This window comes from Mesoplodon mirus (genome assembly GCF_964341445.2).
Source record: "Mesoplodon mirus genome assembly, chromosome: 18".
Taxonomy (NCBI): domain Eukaryota; kingdom Metazoa; phylum Chordata; class Mammalia; order Artiodactyla; family Ziphiidae; genus Mesoplodon; species Mesoplodon mirus.
The window spans coordinates 51117863-51140603 of record NC_138994.1 but is presented as its reverse complement, the minus strand read 5'-3'; the positions used below and the strand labels follow the sequence as shown (position 1 = coordinate 51140603).

The 22741-nt window shown below is 52.3% G+C and overlaps 1 protein-coding gene across 7 annotated transcripts in view; it reads right to left on the bottom strand.

Annotated features, from left to right (window-relative positions):
- SLC43A2 (solute carrier family 43 member 2) overlaps positions 1 to 21099 on the bottom strand; it is a 38418-nt gene extending 17319 nt beyond the window's left edge. The window contains exons 1-5 of one of the 7 annotated variants that reach the window (XM_082604114.1): positions 21027 to 21099; positions 19919 to 20148; positions 11282 to 11489; positions 9664 to 9719; positions 8787 to 8863 (exon numbers count right to left, since the gene is read on the bottom strand). In XM_082604114.1, coding sequence (XP_082460240.1) covers positions 8787 to 8863; positions 9664 to 9719; positions 11282 to 11489; positions 19919 to 20078 — 501 coding nt within the window. In that variant the 5' untranslated portion in view covers positions 20079 to 20148; positions 21027 to 21099. Of the gene's footprint in view, positions 1 to 8786; positions 8864 to 9663; positions 9720 to 11281; positions 11490 to 12222; positions 12290 to 19918; positions 20585 to 21026 lie in introns of those variants that run through there. The other 6 variants (XM_082604118.1, XM_082604120.1, XM_082604115.1 and 3 more) reach the window with 6 other exon arrangements.
- Between the last annotated feature and the right edge of the window lie 1642 nt (positions 21100 to 22741).

Sequence of the window (22741 nt, the reverse complement as noted above, 5' to 3'; positions counted from 1 at the left end):
GTCTATAATTTATGCAACCATTTCTCTGATGTTCTCAGAGCCTTTTTAATTTTTATCATAAATAACATTTTAATGAACATTCTTGAAGATAAACATACATGCATATAGCTATGATTTCCTTAAGGTAAATTCCCGAAAGTAGAATCATTTGGCAAAAGGGAATACATATTTTTAAGTTTTTGTGATACTCTGTGCCAAACTGCCTTCCAGAAAACTTATACCAATTGAAATTGAAAAAACTTACATTTATTGATTGTTAATGACTTTGAACATTTTTTCTACGGTTTTTAAAATCAGTCATTTATATCCTCATTTATATTCCTATTGTCCTTTCTTCCTCTGAGGATGTTAATTTGCTCATATTGATTTGGCATAGGCTCTTTATATATTAAAGACCCTCACTGTTTGTCCATATACTGTAGGTATGTTTTCCTAGTTTGTCCTTTAACTTCTTAGTTCATGGTGGGGTTTTTTTTTTTTTTTTTAACCAATGTAAGTGCTTAAATAGGTAGTCAAAGTCTGTTTCAGCTTTTAGGGACTACCTAACATTTGTGTCAGATGAAATCTCTCTGAAAACAGTATCAAGGATGAACTTGACCAGCGAAACCCAAAGCATAAACATCCTGGCAGTAGTCAATGTGTGGTCACAAAATAGCAAGCACAGGAGACAAGAAGGTTTCCCTGGGGGCATTAACTATTTTTCATATGTTAATACTAATTGTGTTTTATCCTTTTAAGCTACTTCCTTCCCTTCCTCCCAAAGCTGTCGTGCCTGCTAGAGGAAATTTCCCCCATTTGCTGTGCCCAGGAGCAGCTCAATCAGAGGATTTTTCCTTGTTATTAAGTTATATAATAATGTAACATAGTTATGTTAATATACTAAATAATATAATAGCATTATTATTATAATAGCAACTATTATTATCCTAAAAGCCCTCAAAACATCCTTACCAGATAGGTGTCACTTAAAAAAAAAAAACAACTTATTTATTTATTTATTTTTGGCTGTGTTGGGTCTTCGGTGCTGCGCGCAGGCTTTCTCTGGTTGCAGCGAGCAGGGGCTACTCTTCGTTGCGGTGCGTGGGCTTCTCATTGCGATGGCTTCTCTTTGTTGCAGAGCACAAGATCTAGGTGCGCGGGCTTTAGTAGTTGTGGCACGCGGGCTCAGTAGTTGAGGCACGTGGGCTTAGCTGCTCCACAGCATGTGGGATCTTCCCAGACCAGGGCTCGAACCCGTGTCCCCGGCATTGGCAGGCAGATTCTTAACCACTGCGCCACCAGGGAAGTCCCAGGTGTCACTTTTTACCCTCACTTAATGGTACAAAACTTTAGGATTAGAAAAGTCAAGGGACTCCCCCAAGCTGGTAAGGGTCAAATTTGGAATTCAAAGCAGGTCAAGCTTACGTGCATAGCCACTGCGTTACTCTGTGTCTTGGAAAACTCACATGGCCCTTGAAGGGTACACACTTGATTTGGGGGACAAAGGCAACTACCCTTACTTCTCACACCTCTCTGCGTCCCTTATTAAGCATTCTGTTTGCTCTCCCCACTAGAGATTTCTTATATCCTTTCCAGTGCTCCTTTTAGACCTACCTGCCTCCTTCTCTCCCCTTGACCTTCCTTGGCCGACCTCCCCACAGTCCAGGGCCACACAGTCAGGTGGACTTGCATTTGGCTGTAGACTCTCTGTTGTTTCATCTTCTTGTCTGAGTCTCCTCCCCCACTGGTCTCCACATGACCCTCCCTCCCTCCCTCCTTCCCTCCCTCCCTCCCTCCTCTCTCCTTCTGCCTCTGCCTGACCTCAGCTGCACATAATGGCCACTCAGAAGCCCTGGTGATAGAGTGAGTGGTGGCTGAGTACTGAGCAGAGTGCCCTAGTACCGGCTTGAGGGTCGGGCGGAGGGGGAAGAACCATGTCTTCTGCCAAGTAGGAAGCTGTAGCTGAACTGCAATGACAGATGCGGGGAAAACACTCAGCAGGGGCGGCTTCCTGACCCTGGGCTCACAACTGCACTTGCAGGTGGGGGGCGCAGGCCCCCTCCCGGGCTCTGGGTGCTTCCCACCGCCACCCCTGCTGCCTTGGGGAGGACTAGGGCTGGAGGGGGCTCAGCCAGGCAGAACCGGCCCTCCGTGCTGGCCTGGCTCACATAGGGAGGCCATCCCTGCGTGAGCTGGTGGTGACTCATTCTCTCAGCCCCTGGGCTGCACTGTAAACAGGCTGTGTGACCTTCCCAGAGGGGAAAACAGCAGCTGCAGATGGCCCCTCCCCTGGAGTGCTGGCCACAGAGCACTGCTACTGGATGAGAATCACCAGAAGCCTAGGCTCCAGCACGGTGAGGGTGGGCTGTCCTCCTCGGAGGACCCTCTTTAAGATGTCTCTCTTCCCAGGGGCCCCCAACTCAGGCCTGGGGCTTGCTGGCAGACGGGACAGAAGAGCCACTGTGTAGCCACCTGGCACCGACTTTCCAAATCAGTGATCTCCCCAGCCCACCAGCTGGGGGCTCCCCCTGGTCCTCAGGGAGCAGCCGCATGCCACGCCGGGTGGGCGAGGGGCTGGCATTCTGGCCCTCAGGCCCCTTCCAGAGGTGAGCCTTGTCCTCAGGTGGCGGCGGTACACACGCAGAGCTCTGTGCAACCTCAACAGGCCAGGATCCAGGTGCCAGTCTGGACAAGCGGACTCGGCCCAACCGGGCTCTTTTCTAACCCTTCACAGCCAACAGCTCCAGGCACACGCTACCCGGAGAAGGTCCTTTCACCTTTCCGCTCCACTGCTGAAGGGGTGAGGAGGAGGGGCTCCACACCCTCAGTCACCTCATCCGCTTTCCCAGCCAGGTCCATCCCCGATGTCCCCACTACACGTTGTCCACCCCTGAACGAGTCACGTGCTGGGGCAACTCCGGAATGTGGAGCGCGCTGATGGGTGGATTTTTCCCAAGCCAATGGTGATCAGCTGACTGCTTTGGGTTCTCAAGGCTCAGAACAGAAACCCAGAGGCAGAGCTGGCTCTGGGCATTGGGAGGGTCCCGCTCACCTGGCACCTGGGGCACGTAGGATGCCTTGGGGACCCTCTCCTGGCCTGAGCAGGAATGCTAAACTCCCCCACACACCCCCAGGGGGCATTTGCTTCACTGCTGTACCCCGAATCCTCTCCCACCCCTTCTCTCAGGTGTTTGAAGAGGGATATTTATTTCTCTTCAAACCCAGATCCCAACTCCCGTGGGATCGCTTCTTCCTCAGGTTCAAAGTAAGACTTCGATGAATCAAATAGGGAAAGCCCACAGAGAAATTTTTCATTAAGGAGCCTGGCAACATTTTGTCATCACTTTTCTGGGAGGGTTTCAGCTCAGAACTCCCCATCTCACCCACACTGACAGGGGTCAGAGGAATGAAGTGGAAATGACGTGTTCACAACACTGGCGGCATCTGGTTCCCATCTCTAAGCAACCCCGGCCCCGGATCGTCGGAAGGCAGCCCAGAGATGCCGCCTCTGCCACCGGCTGGTGTTTTCCTCAAGCCAATGAAGCGAGTTAAAGACCTGTGCAAATGCGAGGCCTTGAGCAAACAGACCAGAGTGTGCTGTCCAGATGTCCAGGGGGGAGGCTGAGGCTCGGCACCTCGGGGTGTGCCCTGCACCACCAATGACCCGCACCCTCCTCCTCTGAGGGTGTCGCATTGCCCGGGGCCCTCTGCGGCAGGGACCTGGGCAAGCCAGTTCTAGCCATTAAGCAGCCCCCCTGGCATGGGATCCAGTCTCTGCTCTAGCGGACGGGATCACCTATGAGTACACACCTCTCCGGCTCTGTAGGGAGGTCTACAGGCCTGTGGAGAAAAGGCATTCTGCCAACTTGGGGCCCCCGCTTCACCAATGGGGGTAGCAGCTCACCGTCTCTGGTCATGTTTATTTATACCACAGCCCATGCAACACAAAACCCCTTGGGACTCAGAAAGTCCCCCAATTAAGGTTTCCCTGGCAACATTCCCCCCAGATTCCCAGGTTATTACGGAGTGTTACCCATGGCCCCAGAGCTGTTGTAGGAGATCTGATTTAGGAAGCTCCTAAAGGTGACCCTGAAGACTCCTCTGTCTCCCCAGTTAGAACATGGGTGGGAGACCCAAACTGAAAGTACCGTTGTCCTGCCAGCTCGGCGTCTCCGGGAGCCGATCCTGACCGTTCTGCTTTCTCAAAGGCCTGGGCTGTGTCAGAACGAGATTCAGCTCTGCTCAGCAGAAGCCTTGGCCAGCCCAGGAACGTTGCCCAAGAGCTCCCGCCCTGCCCTCACTGACCTGCTTCTCATTCCCCTTTCGGGGTCTGTTCTGGAGAGGCTCCTTATCTGAGGCCTCACGGGACAGAGGAATGCCCAAGGAGGTCCCTCAGGCCAGGGGCAGTGTGGGGAGGAGGAAGCAGATGACATAAAAAGTGCTTAGGGGGCTTCCCTGGTGGCGCAGTGGTTAAGAATCCGCCTGCCAATGCAGGGGACACAGGTTCGAGCCCCGGTCCAGGAAGATCCCACATGCCACGGAGCAACTAAACCTGTGCGCCACAACTACTGAGCCTGCGCTCCAGAGCCCGCGAGCCACAACTACTGAAGCCCGGGCGCCTAGAGCCCATGCTCTGCAACAAGAGAAGACACCACAAGGAGAATCCTACGCACCGCAAAGAAGAGTAGCTCCCGCTCCCCACAATTAGAGAAAGCCCGCGCAGAGCAACAAAGACCCAATGCAGCCAAAAACAAATAAATTAAAAAAAAAAAAACCTTAAAAAAAAAAAGTGCTTAGGGAGTTGGGCCATGAAACTAGAAGGGGAGTGAGCAGGGGCTGGGGGTGGGTGTCAGCCCCTGCTTTCCAACAGGGAATTATGATTGAGCAGCTTCTTGGTGCCTCTAGACCAAAGGTTGTTGGACTTTTTCTGTAAAGGGACAGAGAATAACTATTTTAGCTTTTGCAGGCCATGTGGTCTCTGTACAACGACTTCACCCTGCTGCTACAGCACAAAAGAAACAAGTGGGAGTGGCTCTGTGCCAGTAAAACTTTGTTTACAGAAACCTGCAGTGGTCTGGATGTGTCCTGGGGGCAGCAGTTTGCTGACCTCTGCTCTAGATCCAAGAATGGGGACCTTAGAGGACAAGCCACCAACCTCCCTTAAACAGATGCCTGCTAACCAAACGCTTCAGGTGATGATCCGATGGTTTTCTTGCCTGGTCACTATCTGGCCTGTGCAGCCTTTACCTCCCTCTGGGAGAGCACTCCTGCTGCAGTGAGTTTGGCTTCACACAGACCTACTAGAGGCTGATGAAAGCAACAGACCCTCCTCTAGAAAAATGCACCTGCACGGCATGTGTGTGCGCGTGCAGACACACACACACACACACACACAATTTGCTTGCTTGCTGAGAATCTCAAGGGAGTGCCCAGCCCTCCTGAAGCTTATTCATGGACCACCTAGAGGCCTAAAAAAACCTAGGGTAAGACCCCTTGCTCACTCAGAAAGAGAACTAATTTTTTTGTATGTGAGAGAGTGCTCAAAAACACACACAAAAAAGAGAAACAACCCTGTAAAAAAGGACAAATGACACAAAGAAGCAATCACAGAAGAAATACAAATGATCACAAAAAAGAGGTGAAAAGATGCTCCATCTCACTAACAAAGAAAAAAATTTTAAATCATAGTATATCAGTTTTCACCAGATTAGACTGGCTAATGTTTGCAAGATTAATGACAGGGTATCGGAAGGGGTGTGGAGGAAAACCTCTCAGACATTCTGGAAGGCGAGCATCTGTGTATAACCTTTTGGGAAGACCATTTGACAATCTATATTAAAATTTAAAACATGCTGATCCTGGGGCCCAGCAATCCCACTTCCAGGAATTTATTTTACAGAAATACATGTACAGGGATGTTCACTTCGGCAGCATCATAAATCAGAAAAATTGGAAACCAACCCAAAAGTCCATTAGCAGGAAGCTGGTTACATAAATTATGGCACATCTATATTATAGAATAACATGGAACTGTTTAATAATGAGGCCAATCTCCATAGTTTAAAATAATAAGGTAGATTTCTAAGGACTGGCAGGAAAAGACATGAAAGATATACTGTTAAGTGAAAAAGGCAAGTTGTAACAGTATTTCTTTTAAAAAGAGCAACATTAGTATATCCAGATTTTCTTATTTTTTTCATAATGAAGAGTTACATTCTAAACTGATGAAGTTAGGCTTATAGGATTTTACAGTCCACATTTTATATTTCCAAAATAGTGACTTTTTACTTTTTGTTTTATAATCATAAAAAGAAAAGAAAAGAAAAAGAATCCTTATGAGCCTACTAGCCTCCCCTAAAGATTTCTTGGACAATAACTATGAACTCATTTTAAAGACTTTCTTTTTTTTTTTTTTTTTTGAACATCTTTATTGGAGTATAATTGCTTTACAATGGTGTGTTAGTTTCTGCTTTGTAACAAAGTGAATCAGTTATACATATACATATGTCCCCATATCTCTTCCCTCTTGCATCTCCCTCCCTCCGACCCTCCCTATCCCACCCCTCTAGGTGGTCACAAAGCTCTGAGCTGATCTCCCTGCGCTATGCGGCTGCTTCCCACGAGCTATCTATTTTACATTTGTTAGTGTATATATGTCCATGCCACTCTCTCACTTTGTCCCAGCTTACCCTTCCCCCTCCCCGTATCCTCAAGTCCATTCTCTGGTAGGTCTCTGTCTTTATTCCCATTAAAGACTTTCTTAAAGGGGATTCATGGTGTGGTGGTTCTTATCTATTTGTCTTAGGCTTTATTACAATAAAGCACCTTTCTGTATTTCAGAGCGTAAACTCCTCAAGGACCATCTCTTTCTTTTATCGCGAAATTCAGAACTGCCATCACATAGGCATAGTGTGGCTCAAATAATGGGGGTGATGCCAGATTTTTATTTTTCATTTTGATGAAAGAGGTGGTCGTGTTCACACTGTCAAAAAACAAACAGAACCACGGCTCCTGCTTCACAATTTATACATCTTAGCGGAATCTGTGTACGTTTGACAGTTCTAACATATTTCTTACAATTTCAACATTTGTTTTCCCCTGGGAATTTGAGAAGGAAGGAGATATATCCATTTTTTATAAATCTACCTGGTTAAAAAAATAAAAATAGGGACTTCCCTGGTGGCGCAGTGGTTAAGAATCCGCCTGCCAATGCAGGGGACATGGGTTTGACCCCTGGTCCAGGAAGATCCCACATGCCATAGAGCAACTAAGCCCGTGCACCACAACTACTGAGCCCACGTGTCACAACTACTGAAGCCCACGCGCCTAGAGCCTGTGCTCCACAACAAGAGAAGCCACCTCGATGAGAAGCCTGCACACCACAACGAAGAGTAGCCCCCGCTCGCCTCAACTAGAGAAAGCCCACGCGCAGCAATGAAGACCCAACGCAGCCAACAAATAAATAAATAAATAAATAAATAAATGTATGTTCCTTTAAAAAAATTAAAAAGAAAAGAAACAGTGGCTTTAAAATAAATAAATAAATAAATAAAAATGTACAAAAGAGTACAAAGTCAATCTCCTTCACACCACCAGGGGCAAGGCAACCAGAGTTCCCAGATACGTGTGTGTCCCCCACTCCTCAAGCACAGCACATATGTGGTCCTGGGCCGAGCCTCTCTCACCTAACACAGACCCCACTGAGGGTTCCATTTCCATGGACCCAGACCCAGGCACTTCATCCTTCCCACTGGGACAAAGTTAACAAAGCAAAACGCAGTAAGGGTGAACAGAAGAGGCACTGGGCCAGGCTTGGCCTCTGGCTCACAGCCTGCAGGAAGGGGTCACAGAGATGTCAATAGTTCTTCAAGCTCCTTACAAGAAGACCAGCAAGTCCCCAGAGCTCCCTCAAAGCTAAACGAGGGTCCTTCAGCAGCATGACTCCTGACTCATTAGTGGAAAGAGAAAGCAGAAGTGAATGCACTGCAAATAAATAGTGATGGGAGGTTATTGTTTCATAAATACTTTCTCAAGGGGAAACTGAGACAGTCCAGACCTTCCTGTTGGACAGAGAAATCTCTCTGAAAGCCTAGCATTCTCACTTCTTTCCCAATGGCCAGCTCTGAAAGGCACACCTGCCTGACCAGGTGAGCCTGCAGACCGCTCCCTTCTTCCTCCTTCTTTGACTTTCTTGTAACCCGGACCCTCCTGCAGCCCTCTCCCATTTCCAAAAGCAGCACATTCTGTGGCGTTCTGGTGCTACCATAGAGGGTGCTCAGCATCCTGAGAAACCCTCCCCAGAAGGGCTCCCTGTGCCCCAGCATTTTAGAAAACCCAGCAGAGAGGCAGCCTATGTGTTCCCCAGAGTTTTTCATTCAGTTCTGAACAAAGCAACAGTTAGGGGCAGGGTGATTCCAAGAGAAGTGTGTTTTAAGGTTGCACTGTTAGCAAGAGCTGCCACAGAAAATATGAGAAAAGAAAGCAGGTGGCAGGTTTTTTCTCCCGGGTCCTGCCTTCTGTAGGCACATGGCTCCCTCGGCCCCTCAGTCACGGTCAGGAGGCAGGGGACGGGCCACTCCGCGAGTCCCGCTCTGCTGCCTTCCTTTCTGCCTGCAGGACCTCCCCAGCTTGGGAGGCCGAAGCTGGCTTTGCTGCCACAGCTTCACCACCGACGACCCTCTACTGCTTGGGATACCCAGGCAGATGCAGGCAAATGGAAAGCAAGGAAATCAAAGCCAATAAAAGCCGCCTCAGATTCACAAGAAGATGACTCAACTAGAGATCTTCCTAAAAAAATTGGTACTTACTGTTAATGAGGTGAATGTCATGCACATCCCACCAAAGCCATTCAGAGCCAGGGCGATGAAGATGAGCACAGAGAGAGCTGGAATAAAACAGAAAGCTCGTAAGCAGGGAACCACGGCTGAGCTTCAGGGAGGCTGGGGCCTGACCCAGTGCCGGGTAAGGAGCCGGCTCCGAACAAACGCAGCCGAGTGACTGACGAGCCATCAGGAGTTAGTGCCGGACACCTGGGGAGCTGGCCCAGCCTCTGCCTCATCCTCCTCTTGCCTATTTTATGGAGCTTGGGCTCTTGCAAAAGCTGCATCCCCCTCCTCCTTTCTCCACTAACCTTAGCAGCAAGGGAGAGGCCTAGAGAAGCTGCTTCACTGAAACCAAAAATACAGGTACCCAAGAATCAGGAGATGAGCCTGGGTAAGAGTTTGGTGAAACACAAATCCTATTTTGGTGTTTGTTCTAAAAGTCCCTGCAGCAACAGCTCCACCTGAGCAGGGTTAGGGACCAGGCAGCTTCTAAGCTATTTTTAAAGCGCTGGCCGGGGCTGCCCCAAGGGGCTCAGCTCATGACCTCCACACACACCCCTGCAGCTGGCCTAGTTCTCCAGTTGGCATCAATGAGGCCATCGGGGACTGGCCTGGCTCGGCAATGAGATGGGTGTTTCTCATCCCCTGGGAGCTTCTCTCAGACCTCTGTCTGGGGCCATTATTTGGTCATCCAGCCACCCATCAGAGATAAGTCACTGGGTAAAGGCCTAACAGGTGTTCCTCTAATTTGAGCAGTGAGCACCAGGCCTGGCCCAGCTTTCTAGAGCAGGTGGGCCTACAAGCACCTCTGGGCACTCTCTCCCCAGTCCCTGAAAAAAGGGTAGAGGAAAAGCTTACTCACAGCTTGGGTTACTTGCTCCGTATGCAATCAGCAAGCAGGAGACAGCAAAGCAGGCACTAAAAAGAAACAAACAGTACATTGTTATTATCGTTATTGTTAACATTGCTTATTTGGAGGTGTTTGTTATGTGTCAGATGCTTTCAGAAAATTTACATAATTCTTTCATTTAATTTAACAATTCTACGGAGTATAATTGGCTCCATTTTACTGATGAGAAAAATAAAACTCAAAAAACAAAAACAAGACAACAAGGTCCTACTGTATAGCACAGGGAACTATATTCAATATCCTGTGATAAACCATAATGGAAAAGAATATGAAAAAGAATGTATATATATGTATAATTGAATCAGTTTGCTGTACAGTACAGTAGAAATTAGCACAACATCGTAAATGAACTATACTTCAATAAAATACATTTTTTAAAAAACAGGTATTCAAATACTTAGAAAAAAACAAACACAAAAACTAAATTCTCCAAGGTCTCCTAGCTAGCAGGTGGCTAAGCTGGAATTCAAGCCCCAAAGCCAGATCTGGTAAACACCCCGCTGCACTGCCCCCTCCATTCCCCAGACTGGAGCGGGCCAAGGCTGTGAAGCGAGAGAGGACACAATCCATTCCCCAGGCTCCCATATGCCCGCTCAGCAAAAGGGGATGGACAGAACCCGACCGGGCAAGGGGCGATGAATGGCAGCTTCCAAATCCCCTCTGCTTGGCTCTAACCTGGGGACCGAGTCTACTTAAGCTCCAAAGAATGAATGAAACGGGTCCCCCACTCATTCCCTTCAGGGCTACAGGCCTCTCTCATTGCAAACCTCTGCCCTGCACGATGCTCATTTCCAATGGGACTGGCTTGGGGAGTACCTTGGCCAGAGAGGGCCAGCTGCTTGGTGGACTGACCCTGAGACTGGCAATCTGGAGCTTTATAGCCCAGGAACACATCCCAGGAGGTACATAAGATGACCCACAAAGGTACCAGAGGTAGGGAAATACTAGTTTACAATTTTATAATTTTAGAAATTTTATAATTTTCTATTTTATAATTTTAAATCTCAGCCCCTTGAATTTATATTTTTTTGTATATGTATCATAAGCCACATGAAACACCGTATGAGAGGATGGATGTTCCCTAAACTTACTGTGGTCATCATTTCATGATGTATGTAAGTCTGAGCATTATGCTGTATGTACGTCTTATACAAGGCTGTACATCAATTATTACCTCAATAGAATTGGGAGAAAAAAATAAAGCACATAGAACATTAAGAATGATATATGTGTATATTACTGACAGCTCCATGTGCTTATATTAGAGATATGTATTCAAACTCTTTCTTCTCATGGAGGTGTAAGATCAGAAAGACTGGAAACCAGTGTTCTTAATGACAAGCGATTCCAGACCCTCCCAGGCAGGCCTGAGCCGTGATGTTTTATGCAGATCAGCACGATGCAAGGATCCCAGCAACTATTGATTTGGTTGCACATGGGGTAGGAAGCCCATCCTGGGCAGGCATTTAGGGAGCTCCACAGTGCACCGGAGAGCAGGTACCAGGATTACCCACGGTGGGGAATCTCAGCCCAGGGGTCCCACCTGCCCACCCCCACCCCTAGAACTGACCTGCCCAGCAGCCTGAGCTTCCTTGGGCCGTACTTGTCCATGACGATGCCCAGAGGCAGGGTGATGGCACTGAGCAGGAAGGAGCCCACGGTGAAGGCCAAGTTTAGCATCTCATCCTGGGCCTTGCAGCTGAGCCAGCCATTCATTCGGCTCACCTCCTCGTGCTCCGGCTCTGCTGTGCCCCCCACTGTGCCATTGGTGACATTCTCTGTGTATAGAGGGAGGGAAACCTGACCACAGGGTCGTGGCAGCGATCTCCAAAGATCAGAGGGGCAGGTGCCCACCCAGAGTCAGCCCACTGGGAATGCCAGGGCTGAATCTGGCTATCCCCCCAGCAGGCTGGGATGTCTATCTGGCCCAAGCTTCCTGGAGCGATAATGCAGAGATTCTTAACTTCTGTGCGGGGGTCACAGATGCTTTCAAGAATCCAATAAAGAAAGCTCTGCTCCTGCTCTTTAGAAAATGCACAAAGTCTTGTCCACAGTTTCAGGGCCTTCAGGCACCCCCTGCAGCACCCACGAGCCCCAGGTTGGGATTCCCATTCTAGAGTAGCCGACACCTAGAAGAGTAGGCCTCGGGACCCCGCCCGGGCTGTGAGTGGGACCCAAGGCTGGCTAGAACCTTCTCTGCAGCTCTGTCCATGGAAACAGTCTGCAGCCAGTATACAGGAGGCCAACCCTAGACCACCTGGGAAGGACAAGCTGCTGGTCTCACTGCGCTGCCCTTGGTCAACCAAGGGGAAGGGTGAGTGGGCCTCCTTTACTGCCCAGTTCGGCAGATTTCTCAAACACACAGCCCCTGTGCTAAGTCCTCCCCAATGTTCTCACAGCATCAACCACCACATATACTGTGTCATGGAATCCCTTGGGAAGGGTTTTTGTTTTGTTTTGTTAAAAAAAAGAAAAGTCCCAAGTAATTTGCTTTCACTTGTTGAAGTGCACCTTGCTTCTTTTTCTCGCTGGGGTCATGATGTCACTGTCCCCTGTGGCCACGCCTGTGCTGTAACCCCAGTCCTTAATGATACCCTCCAAAGTCCACCTGGCATCAAGACAATGAAAAGACGGAGGAAAAAGTGCTGCAGCAGCGGACTGTGGGAGGGTAGAGGATAGGCCGCCACATGGCGGAGGAACCCTCTCGTCTTGGAGACTGCTAGTTAAGAGATGCTGACTAATCCCACAGAGAGAGGAGCAGCCTCTGATTAGAGGTGAGGTCACGCTGGGAGACTCAAGGAAATACCTCTCTTCAGATAACTGCGTGCCTCCTGAATGTGGCTCTCTGGCGCCAGGGTTATAAATCTGAGGTGTGCAAGGCCTGCCCGGGTCTCTCTCGGGGGTGACCCAAGGTTACGGGAAAAGATGTACCTTGGGTGAATCATGCTATATGCCAGCCTCTGACGCAACAGGCCCTGCAGGGGGCACGTTGAGGGTGGGGTGCCGGGACCTGGCCTCTGGGTTCCAATTTTGGTTCCTCCACTTCCTATTTGTATAACCTTGGAGAAGTGATTTCATCTCTACCTCAGTTTCTTTATCTGTAAAATGGGCATAATATAAAAAAATCATCTACCTTTCTAGAGTTTTGAGGAAGATAAAAGAGAAATCCAGGTAACATTCTAGGGCTCACATAGGCATAGAAAGTGCTCAGTAAACAATAGCTAAAAGTTGTTATTACTACTATTACTACTCCTCTCGTTGGCTCGGAATGGGGGTAATGGCTGGCAGCAGAGCTGGACACACTAACTGGGAGCAGAGTTCCGTAACTGACCATTCATCCACAGCGTGAATTCATGTCTAGTCTCCCACTGGGCTGGGGGCCCTGAAGGACAGGGACTGTATTCTAGTCACCTGTGTCCCCAGCACCTCCCCTTGTTCCTGGTACACAGTAGTTGTTTACTGAATGAATGAAAACAGTGGCATCAGATCACATTGGCCAAAAGGATCAAGAGAGAAGAAATGAAACAGGACACATGGAACCAACTTGAAGACAGAGGGGATTGAAGGAGATTATAGCCCCAATGTTAACCTCCTGAAGCCAAAGACACAAAACCTAACAAGCCAGATTCTCAGCGCCCCCCCACCACTTTCTCTCAGCTTTCCAAAAGATGCCCCACCATGCTGGCAGCCAAAACACATGACAAACAAGGTCATCTGAGCCCATTAGGATCCAGCTCAGAACTGTCACACACACTGCCTTAGCCAGCAGGCCTGAGCTGCTTGTCCACAGCGAGGCCACTTCTGGAAAAGCAGAGCTGCTTCACAGGTTGGCACTGGTTTCGGGTGTCAGCTCTGCCGGCAGCAACAGGAACTGGAATGTAAAGCGTGAGGACAGGGTGTCCGCAAAGCAATGGCCACCTCCAGGTTGGTGTGCAGGTGCAAGCAAACCAACAGAGGTGCGACAGAGTGGACGGGGGGGGGGGGGAAGGGGGCACCCCCAGGTCTGGGATCGCTGGCTTGTGAGGGCGCTAGAGGACACGAAATCCCTCCGGGCTGGGAGTGCTGTGGGATCTGCTGCTACAAGCAGGGAGCCATGGTTGGATGGGCAGCAGAGGAAGCGAGGCAGCCCGGGCTCTGCGTAAAGGCACAGGCTGCCCTGCTCCCAGCTTCCCCAGAGAGGAGCCACAGCTGGACCTAAAGCCACGACCGTATTCCCCCGAGACAGAGAGAAGATGAAATCCCAAGGCAACACACATATGCAAGGCAGACTCTCTGATTTGCTCTAAGTGAAGATGGGGACGAAAACATCTTGAACTGTTTAGAGATCTGGTCACCCTGTAACTAGACAGGGGGGCTCAGGGGGAGAGACGTCAGAGTGGAGGGAAGGAAATCTGTCCCTCCCATCTTTCATCCTAGAGCCACTACAACAGGAGCAGGGACCTTACACTTTTGGTCACCAGCCTTCTCTTAAATCCCTGCCAACGGGGCCACCTGGCCCTCTGCCCTCCTAGCTCCGGGCAGTGATGTCCAGCAACAAATAAGCTGGGGGTGGAGGCGCCCGGGTGGCCTCTCATCGGCCCAGGGAGCAGTGTGAGCGTGCCCCTCGCCCCAGAGGGAACTAAACCTTCTGTGAGCCCGAAGCTTTGTTGGCAGTAAACAGCCCACACGAATGATCACAGACCCAGATGCCCAAACACAGTCCCAGCCAGGCTGCTCCTGCCGCTCTGCTCCCACCTGGGCCACTGTGGGCCAGAGAGACCCAAACACATAAGCACCCAGGAAGTGTCAAGCCCCTGGGGTGCCCCTTTGCTCCCAGCCTAGACCTCAGCCCTCACCCCGGTCCAGGCTGCTCTGTGCCTCACCTGCACCGACTTATTACAGATGCGGCCAGAGTGGCCCGTTCCGGCCCGGCCCGGCCCAGCCCAGCCAGGGAAGGTGAACCAAGAAGACAGGCAAGGAACTGGCATGTCCAGAGTGTGCAGAGAACAGGCGTAAGGCTGCTTAGGAGGAGACCCGGGGCAGGGAAGAGAGAACAATGCCTGCCCTGTTCGGCCCCACTCACAGAACTCACACACGAGATCCTTACAGAGAAAGCAGGGGAGAAAAGAGGGTGCTGTGGTCCCCCTGAGGCGCCCCTAACCTCCCTGGATCAAGGAGGGGGCTCCCCTGACCCCAGGGAAACAAACCAGAACAGCTGACCGTAGGATGCTCAAGGGAGGAAGGGGCACCGGGTTGGAGGCCTCTGCAAACCCGAGCTGCGCCCCCAACCCCCAGAGTGCAGGCCTCTGGACCCCCTGCTATGGTCTCTGCCCCAGGATCTTCTGTCTCTCTCAAATCCTTAGTCTATCCGGCAACAGGAAGCCGCATCTCAGTCTGGCAGGGGGTATGTCGGTAAGAGGTCAGCCTCAGACACAGCAAACCGAGGCAGGACACGGTCAGAGGACCATGCCGGGTAGGCCAGGGCCCCGCCCCCACGTGGTGATCGCAGAGTGCTGGCGTGCGCTGGCCGCTGTGCTCCGCGCTAGTGGTTGCTGTGTCACCTAGCGCCATCCCACCCTCACCCCATACTCCACATCCAGATACCAGGAGTGTCAGAGCAGATAAGTTGCTTCCCCGAGGTCTCATAGACAGTATATGGGGAAGTTGGACTGGAATCCAGGTGGTCGGACCTCAAAGCTCCTGCTTTTAACCTTCAGGCTGTGCTGACGCTGTACCACCTGGGTTAGAGGCATTTCAGAGAGAAAATGCTGAGAGAATAAAGACACACAAGGCTATCGGTGTCAGGGCAATGCCAGGTGGCCCTTAATGTCACCTAGTGAGAATGGGACTGCCCCCAAGATGCTCCCATGAGGTCCCTGAAAGCCAACCAAGCTGGACAGGATCTTAATGGGACACCAAGAAGCCAGGTAAGGCCAGCAGATGTGGAGGAGGGAAATTAGGTCATGGGAAGGAGGCAGGCAGGGTGGGTGGGGAGGGCCAAGGGCACCAGCTCCTTTGTGACACGTCCCGAGGCTGGAGGCCCCAACCTCGATCCCCAAGTACCGAGTTAAAAAAAAAAATCCAAAATAAACTGGGGGGAGTGAAAACAGTCCTATTCGCAGCAAAAAAGTGAAAGGACTTCCTTGGTGTTCCAGTGGTTAAGACTCCCTGAGCTTCCACTGCAGGGGGCATGGGTTCGATCCCCGGTCAGGGAACTAAGATCCCGCATATGCCACGTGGCGTGGCCACACACACACACACACACACACACACACACAATGTGAAATGATGGGTTTTCAAAAGCTACCACCAGTGGCCTTTGAGGGTGGGAGGAGACCATAAAAAGGGAGGGCCATCAAGTGGCACGGACCATCTCCTGTCCACATCTGCAGCCTCGGTCCGGCCTGGTGGGGACCAGGCCTGGCCCTGCTCTCTCAGGGTCCCAGGGGCCAGCTTCCTGCTTTGTTTCAGTGAGGGGCGCCACCCCCCCGGCCACCACAAGCAGAGTAACTGCGGTGGTCAAGAGCACAGAACTGGGGTCTGCCTTGGGGACCATGGCTGGGCTGGACCGTGGCTTCCTCGGGCAGAAGCCACGTCTCCCACCTTCAGGACCCCCACCCCACCCAGCACCCGGAGTGTGGCAAGCCCTCAACAATTCATGAGAGGCTCACAGGTGAATCTGACCATCTCTTCTGCCTCAGGAGCTTCTTCCTGCCTTGAGAATAAATTCCAGTCTCCCCAGGGGCCTGCGGGCCCTGGCCCCTTCCCAGATCTCCAGTAATCTCCTGCCCGCCTGTCCTTTCTCTCCTCTCTTTCAACACACAGCTTACCCCGGAGGCTCACTGCCCGCTCCTTTCCTGAGTCACCCCTGTGGCCCTCCACGCTTCTGCCTAAATATCACAGAGCCCCCCCCCCCAGCCAAGTTGAACGAGATCCCGCAGTGGCTCTCACCCCGGCACCCTGCTCTCTGCTGGGGTCGGACCACCACTTGGAACCATGTAGGCCTATGTGTGATGACTCTTAGATGCTGGCAGACTACAGACTCCCTAAGGGCCCGGATTGCTCTGCGCCCAGAAGAGCCCCTCAGAAAATGGTCAGGTGAAAGAGGTCAGATGAAAGAGGAGATTAAACATCCACAGGTAGCACCAGCCCCCTGAGCTGACCCTGTCAAAGTGGGCCACCGATTGACAGAGGAAATGAAGAAAGAGTTTGGGTGTGGGTGATGACAGCGGCCATCCGGCGGCCAAAAGGACACAGTTCTGGAAAAGCCGGGGCTGGGAACCCAGTCGGTCTCCTGTCCATTCCAGCGGGGAGTGGGGAGGCAAAGCCAAGTGCCAGCCCCAGGTCCCCAGCCCCAGCCATCCATCCTGACTGTCCGGGAGACAGGGATAAAGAGCTGAGGGGAAATGGAAAACCCAGCTCTTTCTTTCTTTCTCCCACCTCGACATGCTGGAACCCGACACCGTGTCTGTGGCCGGATTCTGGCTGGAGTCCCAAGAAAGAGTTCTGAGAACATTTCAACAGGTTCAGGCAAATTTTCTTTCGAGAACAAACCAAAGCATCAGTCCTAAAAGCAACAAAAAGCTGACAAATTTGCATTTCAGTCAGATGTAGACTGGTCAGCTTTTCACAAGCTTAATTCAATAAAGGTAATAAATGGCCTAACTGCTTCTCTGCAATTCAGCTGTCCCCCAAGCATGAAAATATTAGGCCTAAGCAGAAATCTTGATCCTAAATCCTCAGGGCACACCCAGCCAGGCAAGACACAGGGACTCCTGGCCCCAAAAGGCAACAGGTTACTCAGACTCCAAGAAACAAGGAGCAAGGAGGCCAGAGAGATAAGCTGTGTGGAATCAGCAGGCCTGCCCGCCACGGATGCTGGGTCAGCGGGTTTGCCAGATAGTCAGAAAAACCAAAATCAGAGGCAGGAACAAAGGCACGGGATAAGAAGTTGATGTTCAACCCACAATCCTGACCCTTCACCTTCGCTTTGGTTTACAGGAGGGACCAGGCAAGCCTCGCAAGGGCTTAAACACCAACTCAGCACTGCGTCGGCACAATCTCTGGGACTCCTCCCACTTCAACGAAGGAAGAAGCCAAGGCTGAGGCAGGAATGAAGTGACCAGCCCCAGCGCCGCCAAGACCATAAAATAAATTAAATCAGTGGACAATGTGGGGGAAAAAACCCTAGAATCTGACCTTCTGACACCACAGGAGGTCAAAAAAAAAATTGACTACAATAGTCCTCCAGTCTGGATGAGATGCTAAAAGCTTCATCTGGGGATGATGCTTTTTTCTGTTTTTTAACCCCTCTGTGCAGCCTGAAAGAATCCATCAGAGGCAAGCAGGAAGGGTCATGATCTACAAGGAGAGGAGAGAGGGAGGGAGAGGAGGCGCCTAACACTCCAATCTGTTCCCTTCCAAAGTCATTAATCTCCTAACATCTCTCGGGCAAAGCAGAAAGCTTGTTTAAGGAACAAGGTCTGAGTGACTCTCCCATCTCCCCAGATTTTTTGCTGATGTGGGGAAAGGTCTGCCAAGAACCCTAAGGTTATTAGGAAATATTTCTGAGTGGCTAAAGGCTAAAGGTTATAAGTGATATACTCTCTGCCCTCAGGCAGGCTCAGCATCCCCTCCCTTTCTCCTGTCCTTAACCTCTCCCAGCTAAAGCTTCCCTAGTGACTTGGAATGCTCAGGAATCTCTAGGAAGATCAGAGTAGGAAACCAGGGAGGGTTCTACACGGGCTGACAGGCAGCATGAGCTGGTCCAAAGCCTTCTCTTCCCTCAAAGTTAAAACTCTAAAAAAAAAAAAAAAAAAAAGGCATGCTGGGCTTCCCTAGCGGCTCACTGGTTAAGAATCCACCTGCCAATGCAGGGGACAGGGTTTGAGCCCTGGTCCGGGAAGATCCTGCATGCCGCGGAGCAACTAAGCCCTTGCGCCACAACTACTGAGCCTGCGCTCTAGAGCCTGTGAGCCACAACTACTGAGCCCGCATGCCACAACTACTGAAGCCCACGTGCCTAGAGCCCGTGCTCCACAACAAGAGAAGCCACTGCAATGAGAAGCCCGCACCACAAGGAAGAGTAGCCCCCGCACGCCGCAACTAGAGAAAGCCGCACGCAGCAATGAAGACCCAATGCAGCCAAAAATAAATAATAAATTAATTTAAAAAAATTTTTAAAAAAGGCATGCCAGTGGTGTGATTCAGGGAGTCAGACTTGGGCTATCTCCATCCAAAGGAACTTGGGCAGGGGCTGCTGACAAAAGTACTGGGGAGAGACATTACTGAGTTCAACCCTTAGGTAGTCACTGCTGGGGACAGAGAGCAGAGGAAAACATTTCCTATCAAGGTTGCCTAGGAAGGTGGGTAGCAGGGTGATGGGTGAGAGGCACTTGGGTCCCACTGACTGGCTGAACCCCACTGACCTTCAGCAATCAGGATCCTTTCACAAGGTCGGGTGTGAACATAGGGGTGGGGGTTAGATTTCTTGTAGACAAGCATCCTCGTCTTTCATTCAGCAACACCAATTACAGTGTAGCAGAGAGGACAGACCTAGTGTCCTTTCCATAAATATCCTCCTTACCTCTCTCCTCCCCCACCCCCCCAGCCATGGGGGTAGAAGGCCACTGAGATGTTCTCACAGCCTGTGGGAGGAAATGTCCTTTAGAAAATCATAAAGCAGCAAAAACAGACAAGAAATTGTATCCGAAAAGCCCTTTAGAGACTCCATGATGGCCTGACAGAAAAACATCTAGATTCTAGATGAACCTTCCACCGGCTGGAGGCCAAGCCACTTCCTCTCTCTTGCTGCACCCCAGCTACTGAGTCAGGAGTTCCTCTTTCTTACAGTCAGAGAGCAACATGTTTACTGCAAAGCAAGTGATGTGCCAGGCACTGGGATGAGAAGAGTCCAGTCATGTTCCCAGGTGGTGGTAAGGACACCCTGGACTTAGGGGTTCTGGATCTATTACAGTCTACAGCTGTGCGGCCTCAGACAAGTCAGAAGATCTGAGACTCAGTTTCTTCAGCCACAGAACAGGGACAGTGATGTGTACCCAGCACACACTGTGGGTGTGTGTGAACTGGGTGAGGATCAAATGGGCCTTTTGCTAACTAGGAGGTGCTGCGCAGTGAGGTGGTCTTGCTGTCTGGGTCTACACCGCCATCCCCCCTCTCCCAAAGCCCCCACTCCAGGAACCAACCCGAGTCCGAACACCCGGCTCACCTGGCTCAGTACACAGGTAGGAGTAAAAACCCTCCGACTTGAGCATGATGAGCAGCGAGCCCCAGCCCAGGAGGACTGCCGAGAAGAGGAGGTTTTCCAGCACGGCCGTGCAGGCCATCCACCAGCGGCGCCGATGGGCAGTGGCCAGGGTGGGCGCCATGGCGAGGCGAGGCGAGGCGAGGCGAGGCGCGGCGGCCCGGCTCCGGCTCGGGCTCCGGCTCTGCAGCCGCCTACGCACAGACCTCGGCGTCAGCGCCCGGCACTATGCAGCCGGGTCGGCCAACCCGGGCCGCTGCCGCAGCGCGCGGAGCTTGTCACCCCTCTGCGGCCCGGGAGGCAAGTGCGCGCAGCAAGGAAGCCCCAGCCCTGCCCGTGCCCTGGGCCACCCTCTCCGCCGCTGGCTCGTCCGCCTGCCCGCAGCTCCGGGAAAGCCGTCCCGGCCAGACAGGGAGACTTCTCCCTCGGCTCACTCGGAGGGAAACTGAGGCATGGAAACAAGAAGGGACTAACGCCTGCTCAGGGACGTGGACTTAGTCCTGGCTCCCAGAAGGACTGACACAGCCTGGGGGTTGGCAAGGGAGGCAGCGTGAGGTCCGGATACCTGGGCAGGTGCATACCTGAGGGCTGCCACTCCCTGGGGCCCTCACTGGCGCCCGCCCGCCGGCACTGAGGACCCTCTCCCAGACTGGGCTCCCTGAACCACAAGATCAGCGCACGGAGTTCCAGAACGGCCCGCCCACGGCCCGCTCATTGGCCTGACGGCACAGGAACTGCCGCGCCATTGGCCGCTGTCTAGGTCGCTAGGCGCTGCGGCCACGCGAGCCCCGCATGGGCGAGGAGAAGCCGGTTCAAACCGGCGGCGCGAGTCTCTCGCGCGACCCCCATCCGGCGCCGTTTCCTCGGCAATTAGCTCGTTTCCATGGAAGTGGACCCCCGTCCCTCCATCCCCCAGCTCCCTCCTCGATTCGTCAACTCTTTCCTGGCGGGTCCTCATCCATTCAGTCTCTCTCCTTTTCTATGCACACATCTTCAACCTACGCCCTTACTCGTGCGCCTTGTGCCCCCCAGCACCCAAGCCCGGGGCCCAGGTCCCCCGGATCCAGCTCACCCGGCTCTTACTGGTGTGTATCGGGCCCGGCCGGCGCCTTTTCTGCCCCCCTTTTATTCCAGCCCTTTTATTCCGACCCCAAGATGAAAACACTGCCACACGCTGATTGGCTGAGTGAGGGCTGGAAACAGGTTTTATCCAATCAGCAGCCACCCGCCCGCCCCGCGGCGAGCAGAAGCCGGTTCCGGCCGGACTAGGAGACAAACAAGGGAGTTGGGGGGGTGCTGGGACCTGCGTTGGGCGGTGTTTTTGGTCTGGTGCTTTGAACTGGAGTCACAGCCGGGCCGGGAACCCCCAGAGGCATTGCCCCATTGCCTCTCCAGAGCCTCGCCCCGAAGCACTGTCTCTGGATTGGGTCCCCTGCTCGGCGTTCCGGCTCCCTCGGACTTGCCCTAGCTGCACTCCGGTCCGCCTCGCGCACCTAGCCTAGCTCCCGCACTCCGCTCTCCTCCGGCCCGCTTCGTCGTCCCCAGCTTCTCCTGTGCCTTGGGCACCACGCCCGATGCTCTGGCGCCGCATGGGTCGTCCCACTCCCGCCTCTTCCATTGCCTCCCCACGCAACGCTGCCATCCTGTCTATCTTGGGCTTTGTGCCCTGAATCCTCGCTCTCCTGCCCCTAGTAACCCTCATCCAGGCGCTGTCTGCGCATTCTCGATCCCCGGACCTCTCTATCCAGGCATGGTGTGCCTCTTCCCTGCTCTCCTGATTCACCGACCCCATTTCTGGGTGCCATTTGCCCGGTCCCTGGAAGGTGTCCCTCGGGGATCCCCAAGTGGGAGTTTGGGGCTTGTCTGCCTCCTAGAACGTTGTTTCCTCGGGTGCCGCATCCAGACTCTGACCCCCCGACCCCACCCCGTTCCCTCTCTCCTTGGTCCCCTCGGGGACCTTCACCCAGACCGGTCATCTTGGTGCTCCCTGCTGGAGTTGACCACCCCATTCCCACTGCCCGGCACCACCTCCACCCCCTTACTCCCCATTCCCTGACATCTCCTTCAGGTTAGGGCTTTCCCTGCAGGTGGACGCGGTGGGCAGCGCCAAACTGCAAAGCACAAGTCAGATCTCCCGGAAAGTGCGCGGGGTCGGGAGGGCTCCAGGCTCCTGCTCTGATCAGCGACTTGGACATGCCCCGAGGAACTGCCAGGGCAGGGGGATGGAACCTAGGCTCTGGAGGTTCAGCTCCATTTGGAGGATCTCCCCCATCGAAGGCACTAGGCCAACAACCTCACAGGGCCCTCGGTCTCCCGCAGATTCAGCTTGGTCTCTCTGGCACGCTCTGGGAGCTGGCCTGTCATCCCAGGGCTGTGGGAGACCCAGCAGCCTCCTGCTCCACGTCCCTGAGTCCGAGTGCGCCCCCTGCCGCCGTGAACCCACCGTTGGCAACCTTGCTCAGACCACGCTTGACATTGTGGGCTTGGGGGATCCTGGCTGGTTACCTATCCCGTTAATCTCACCCGCTCACAGGGTTGTAACTGTCTCTTGACTAACTTCAATCTTTCCCTCCCTCCCTCCTAGAGCCACCTGCCTGAGGACTGTCTCCAGGCAGTTGTTCCATACACATTTCTAAACTGTTTCAAACACATCTCTGAAATAGTTCACTTTCTCCACCCCCACCCCCCAAAACTGTTGCTCCCATCCTTTTTCAGATAATAGCATCACTACCTACTGAAGTCAGATACCGTGAACCATCTTTTGAACAAATATTTGCTCGGTACCTG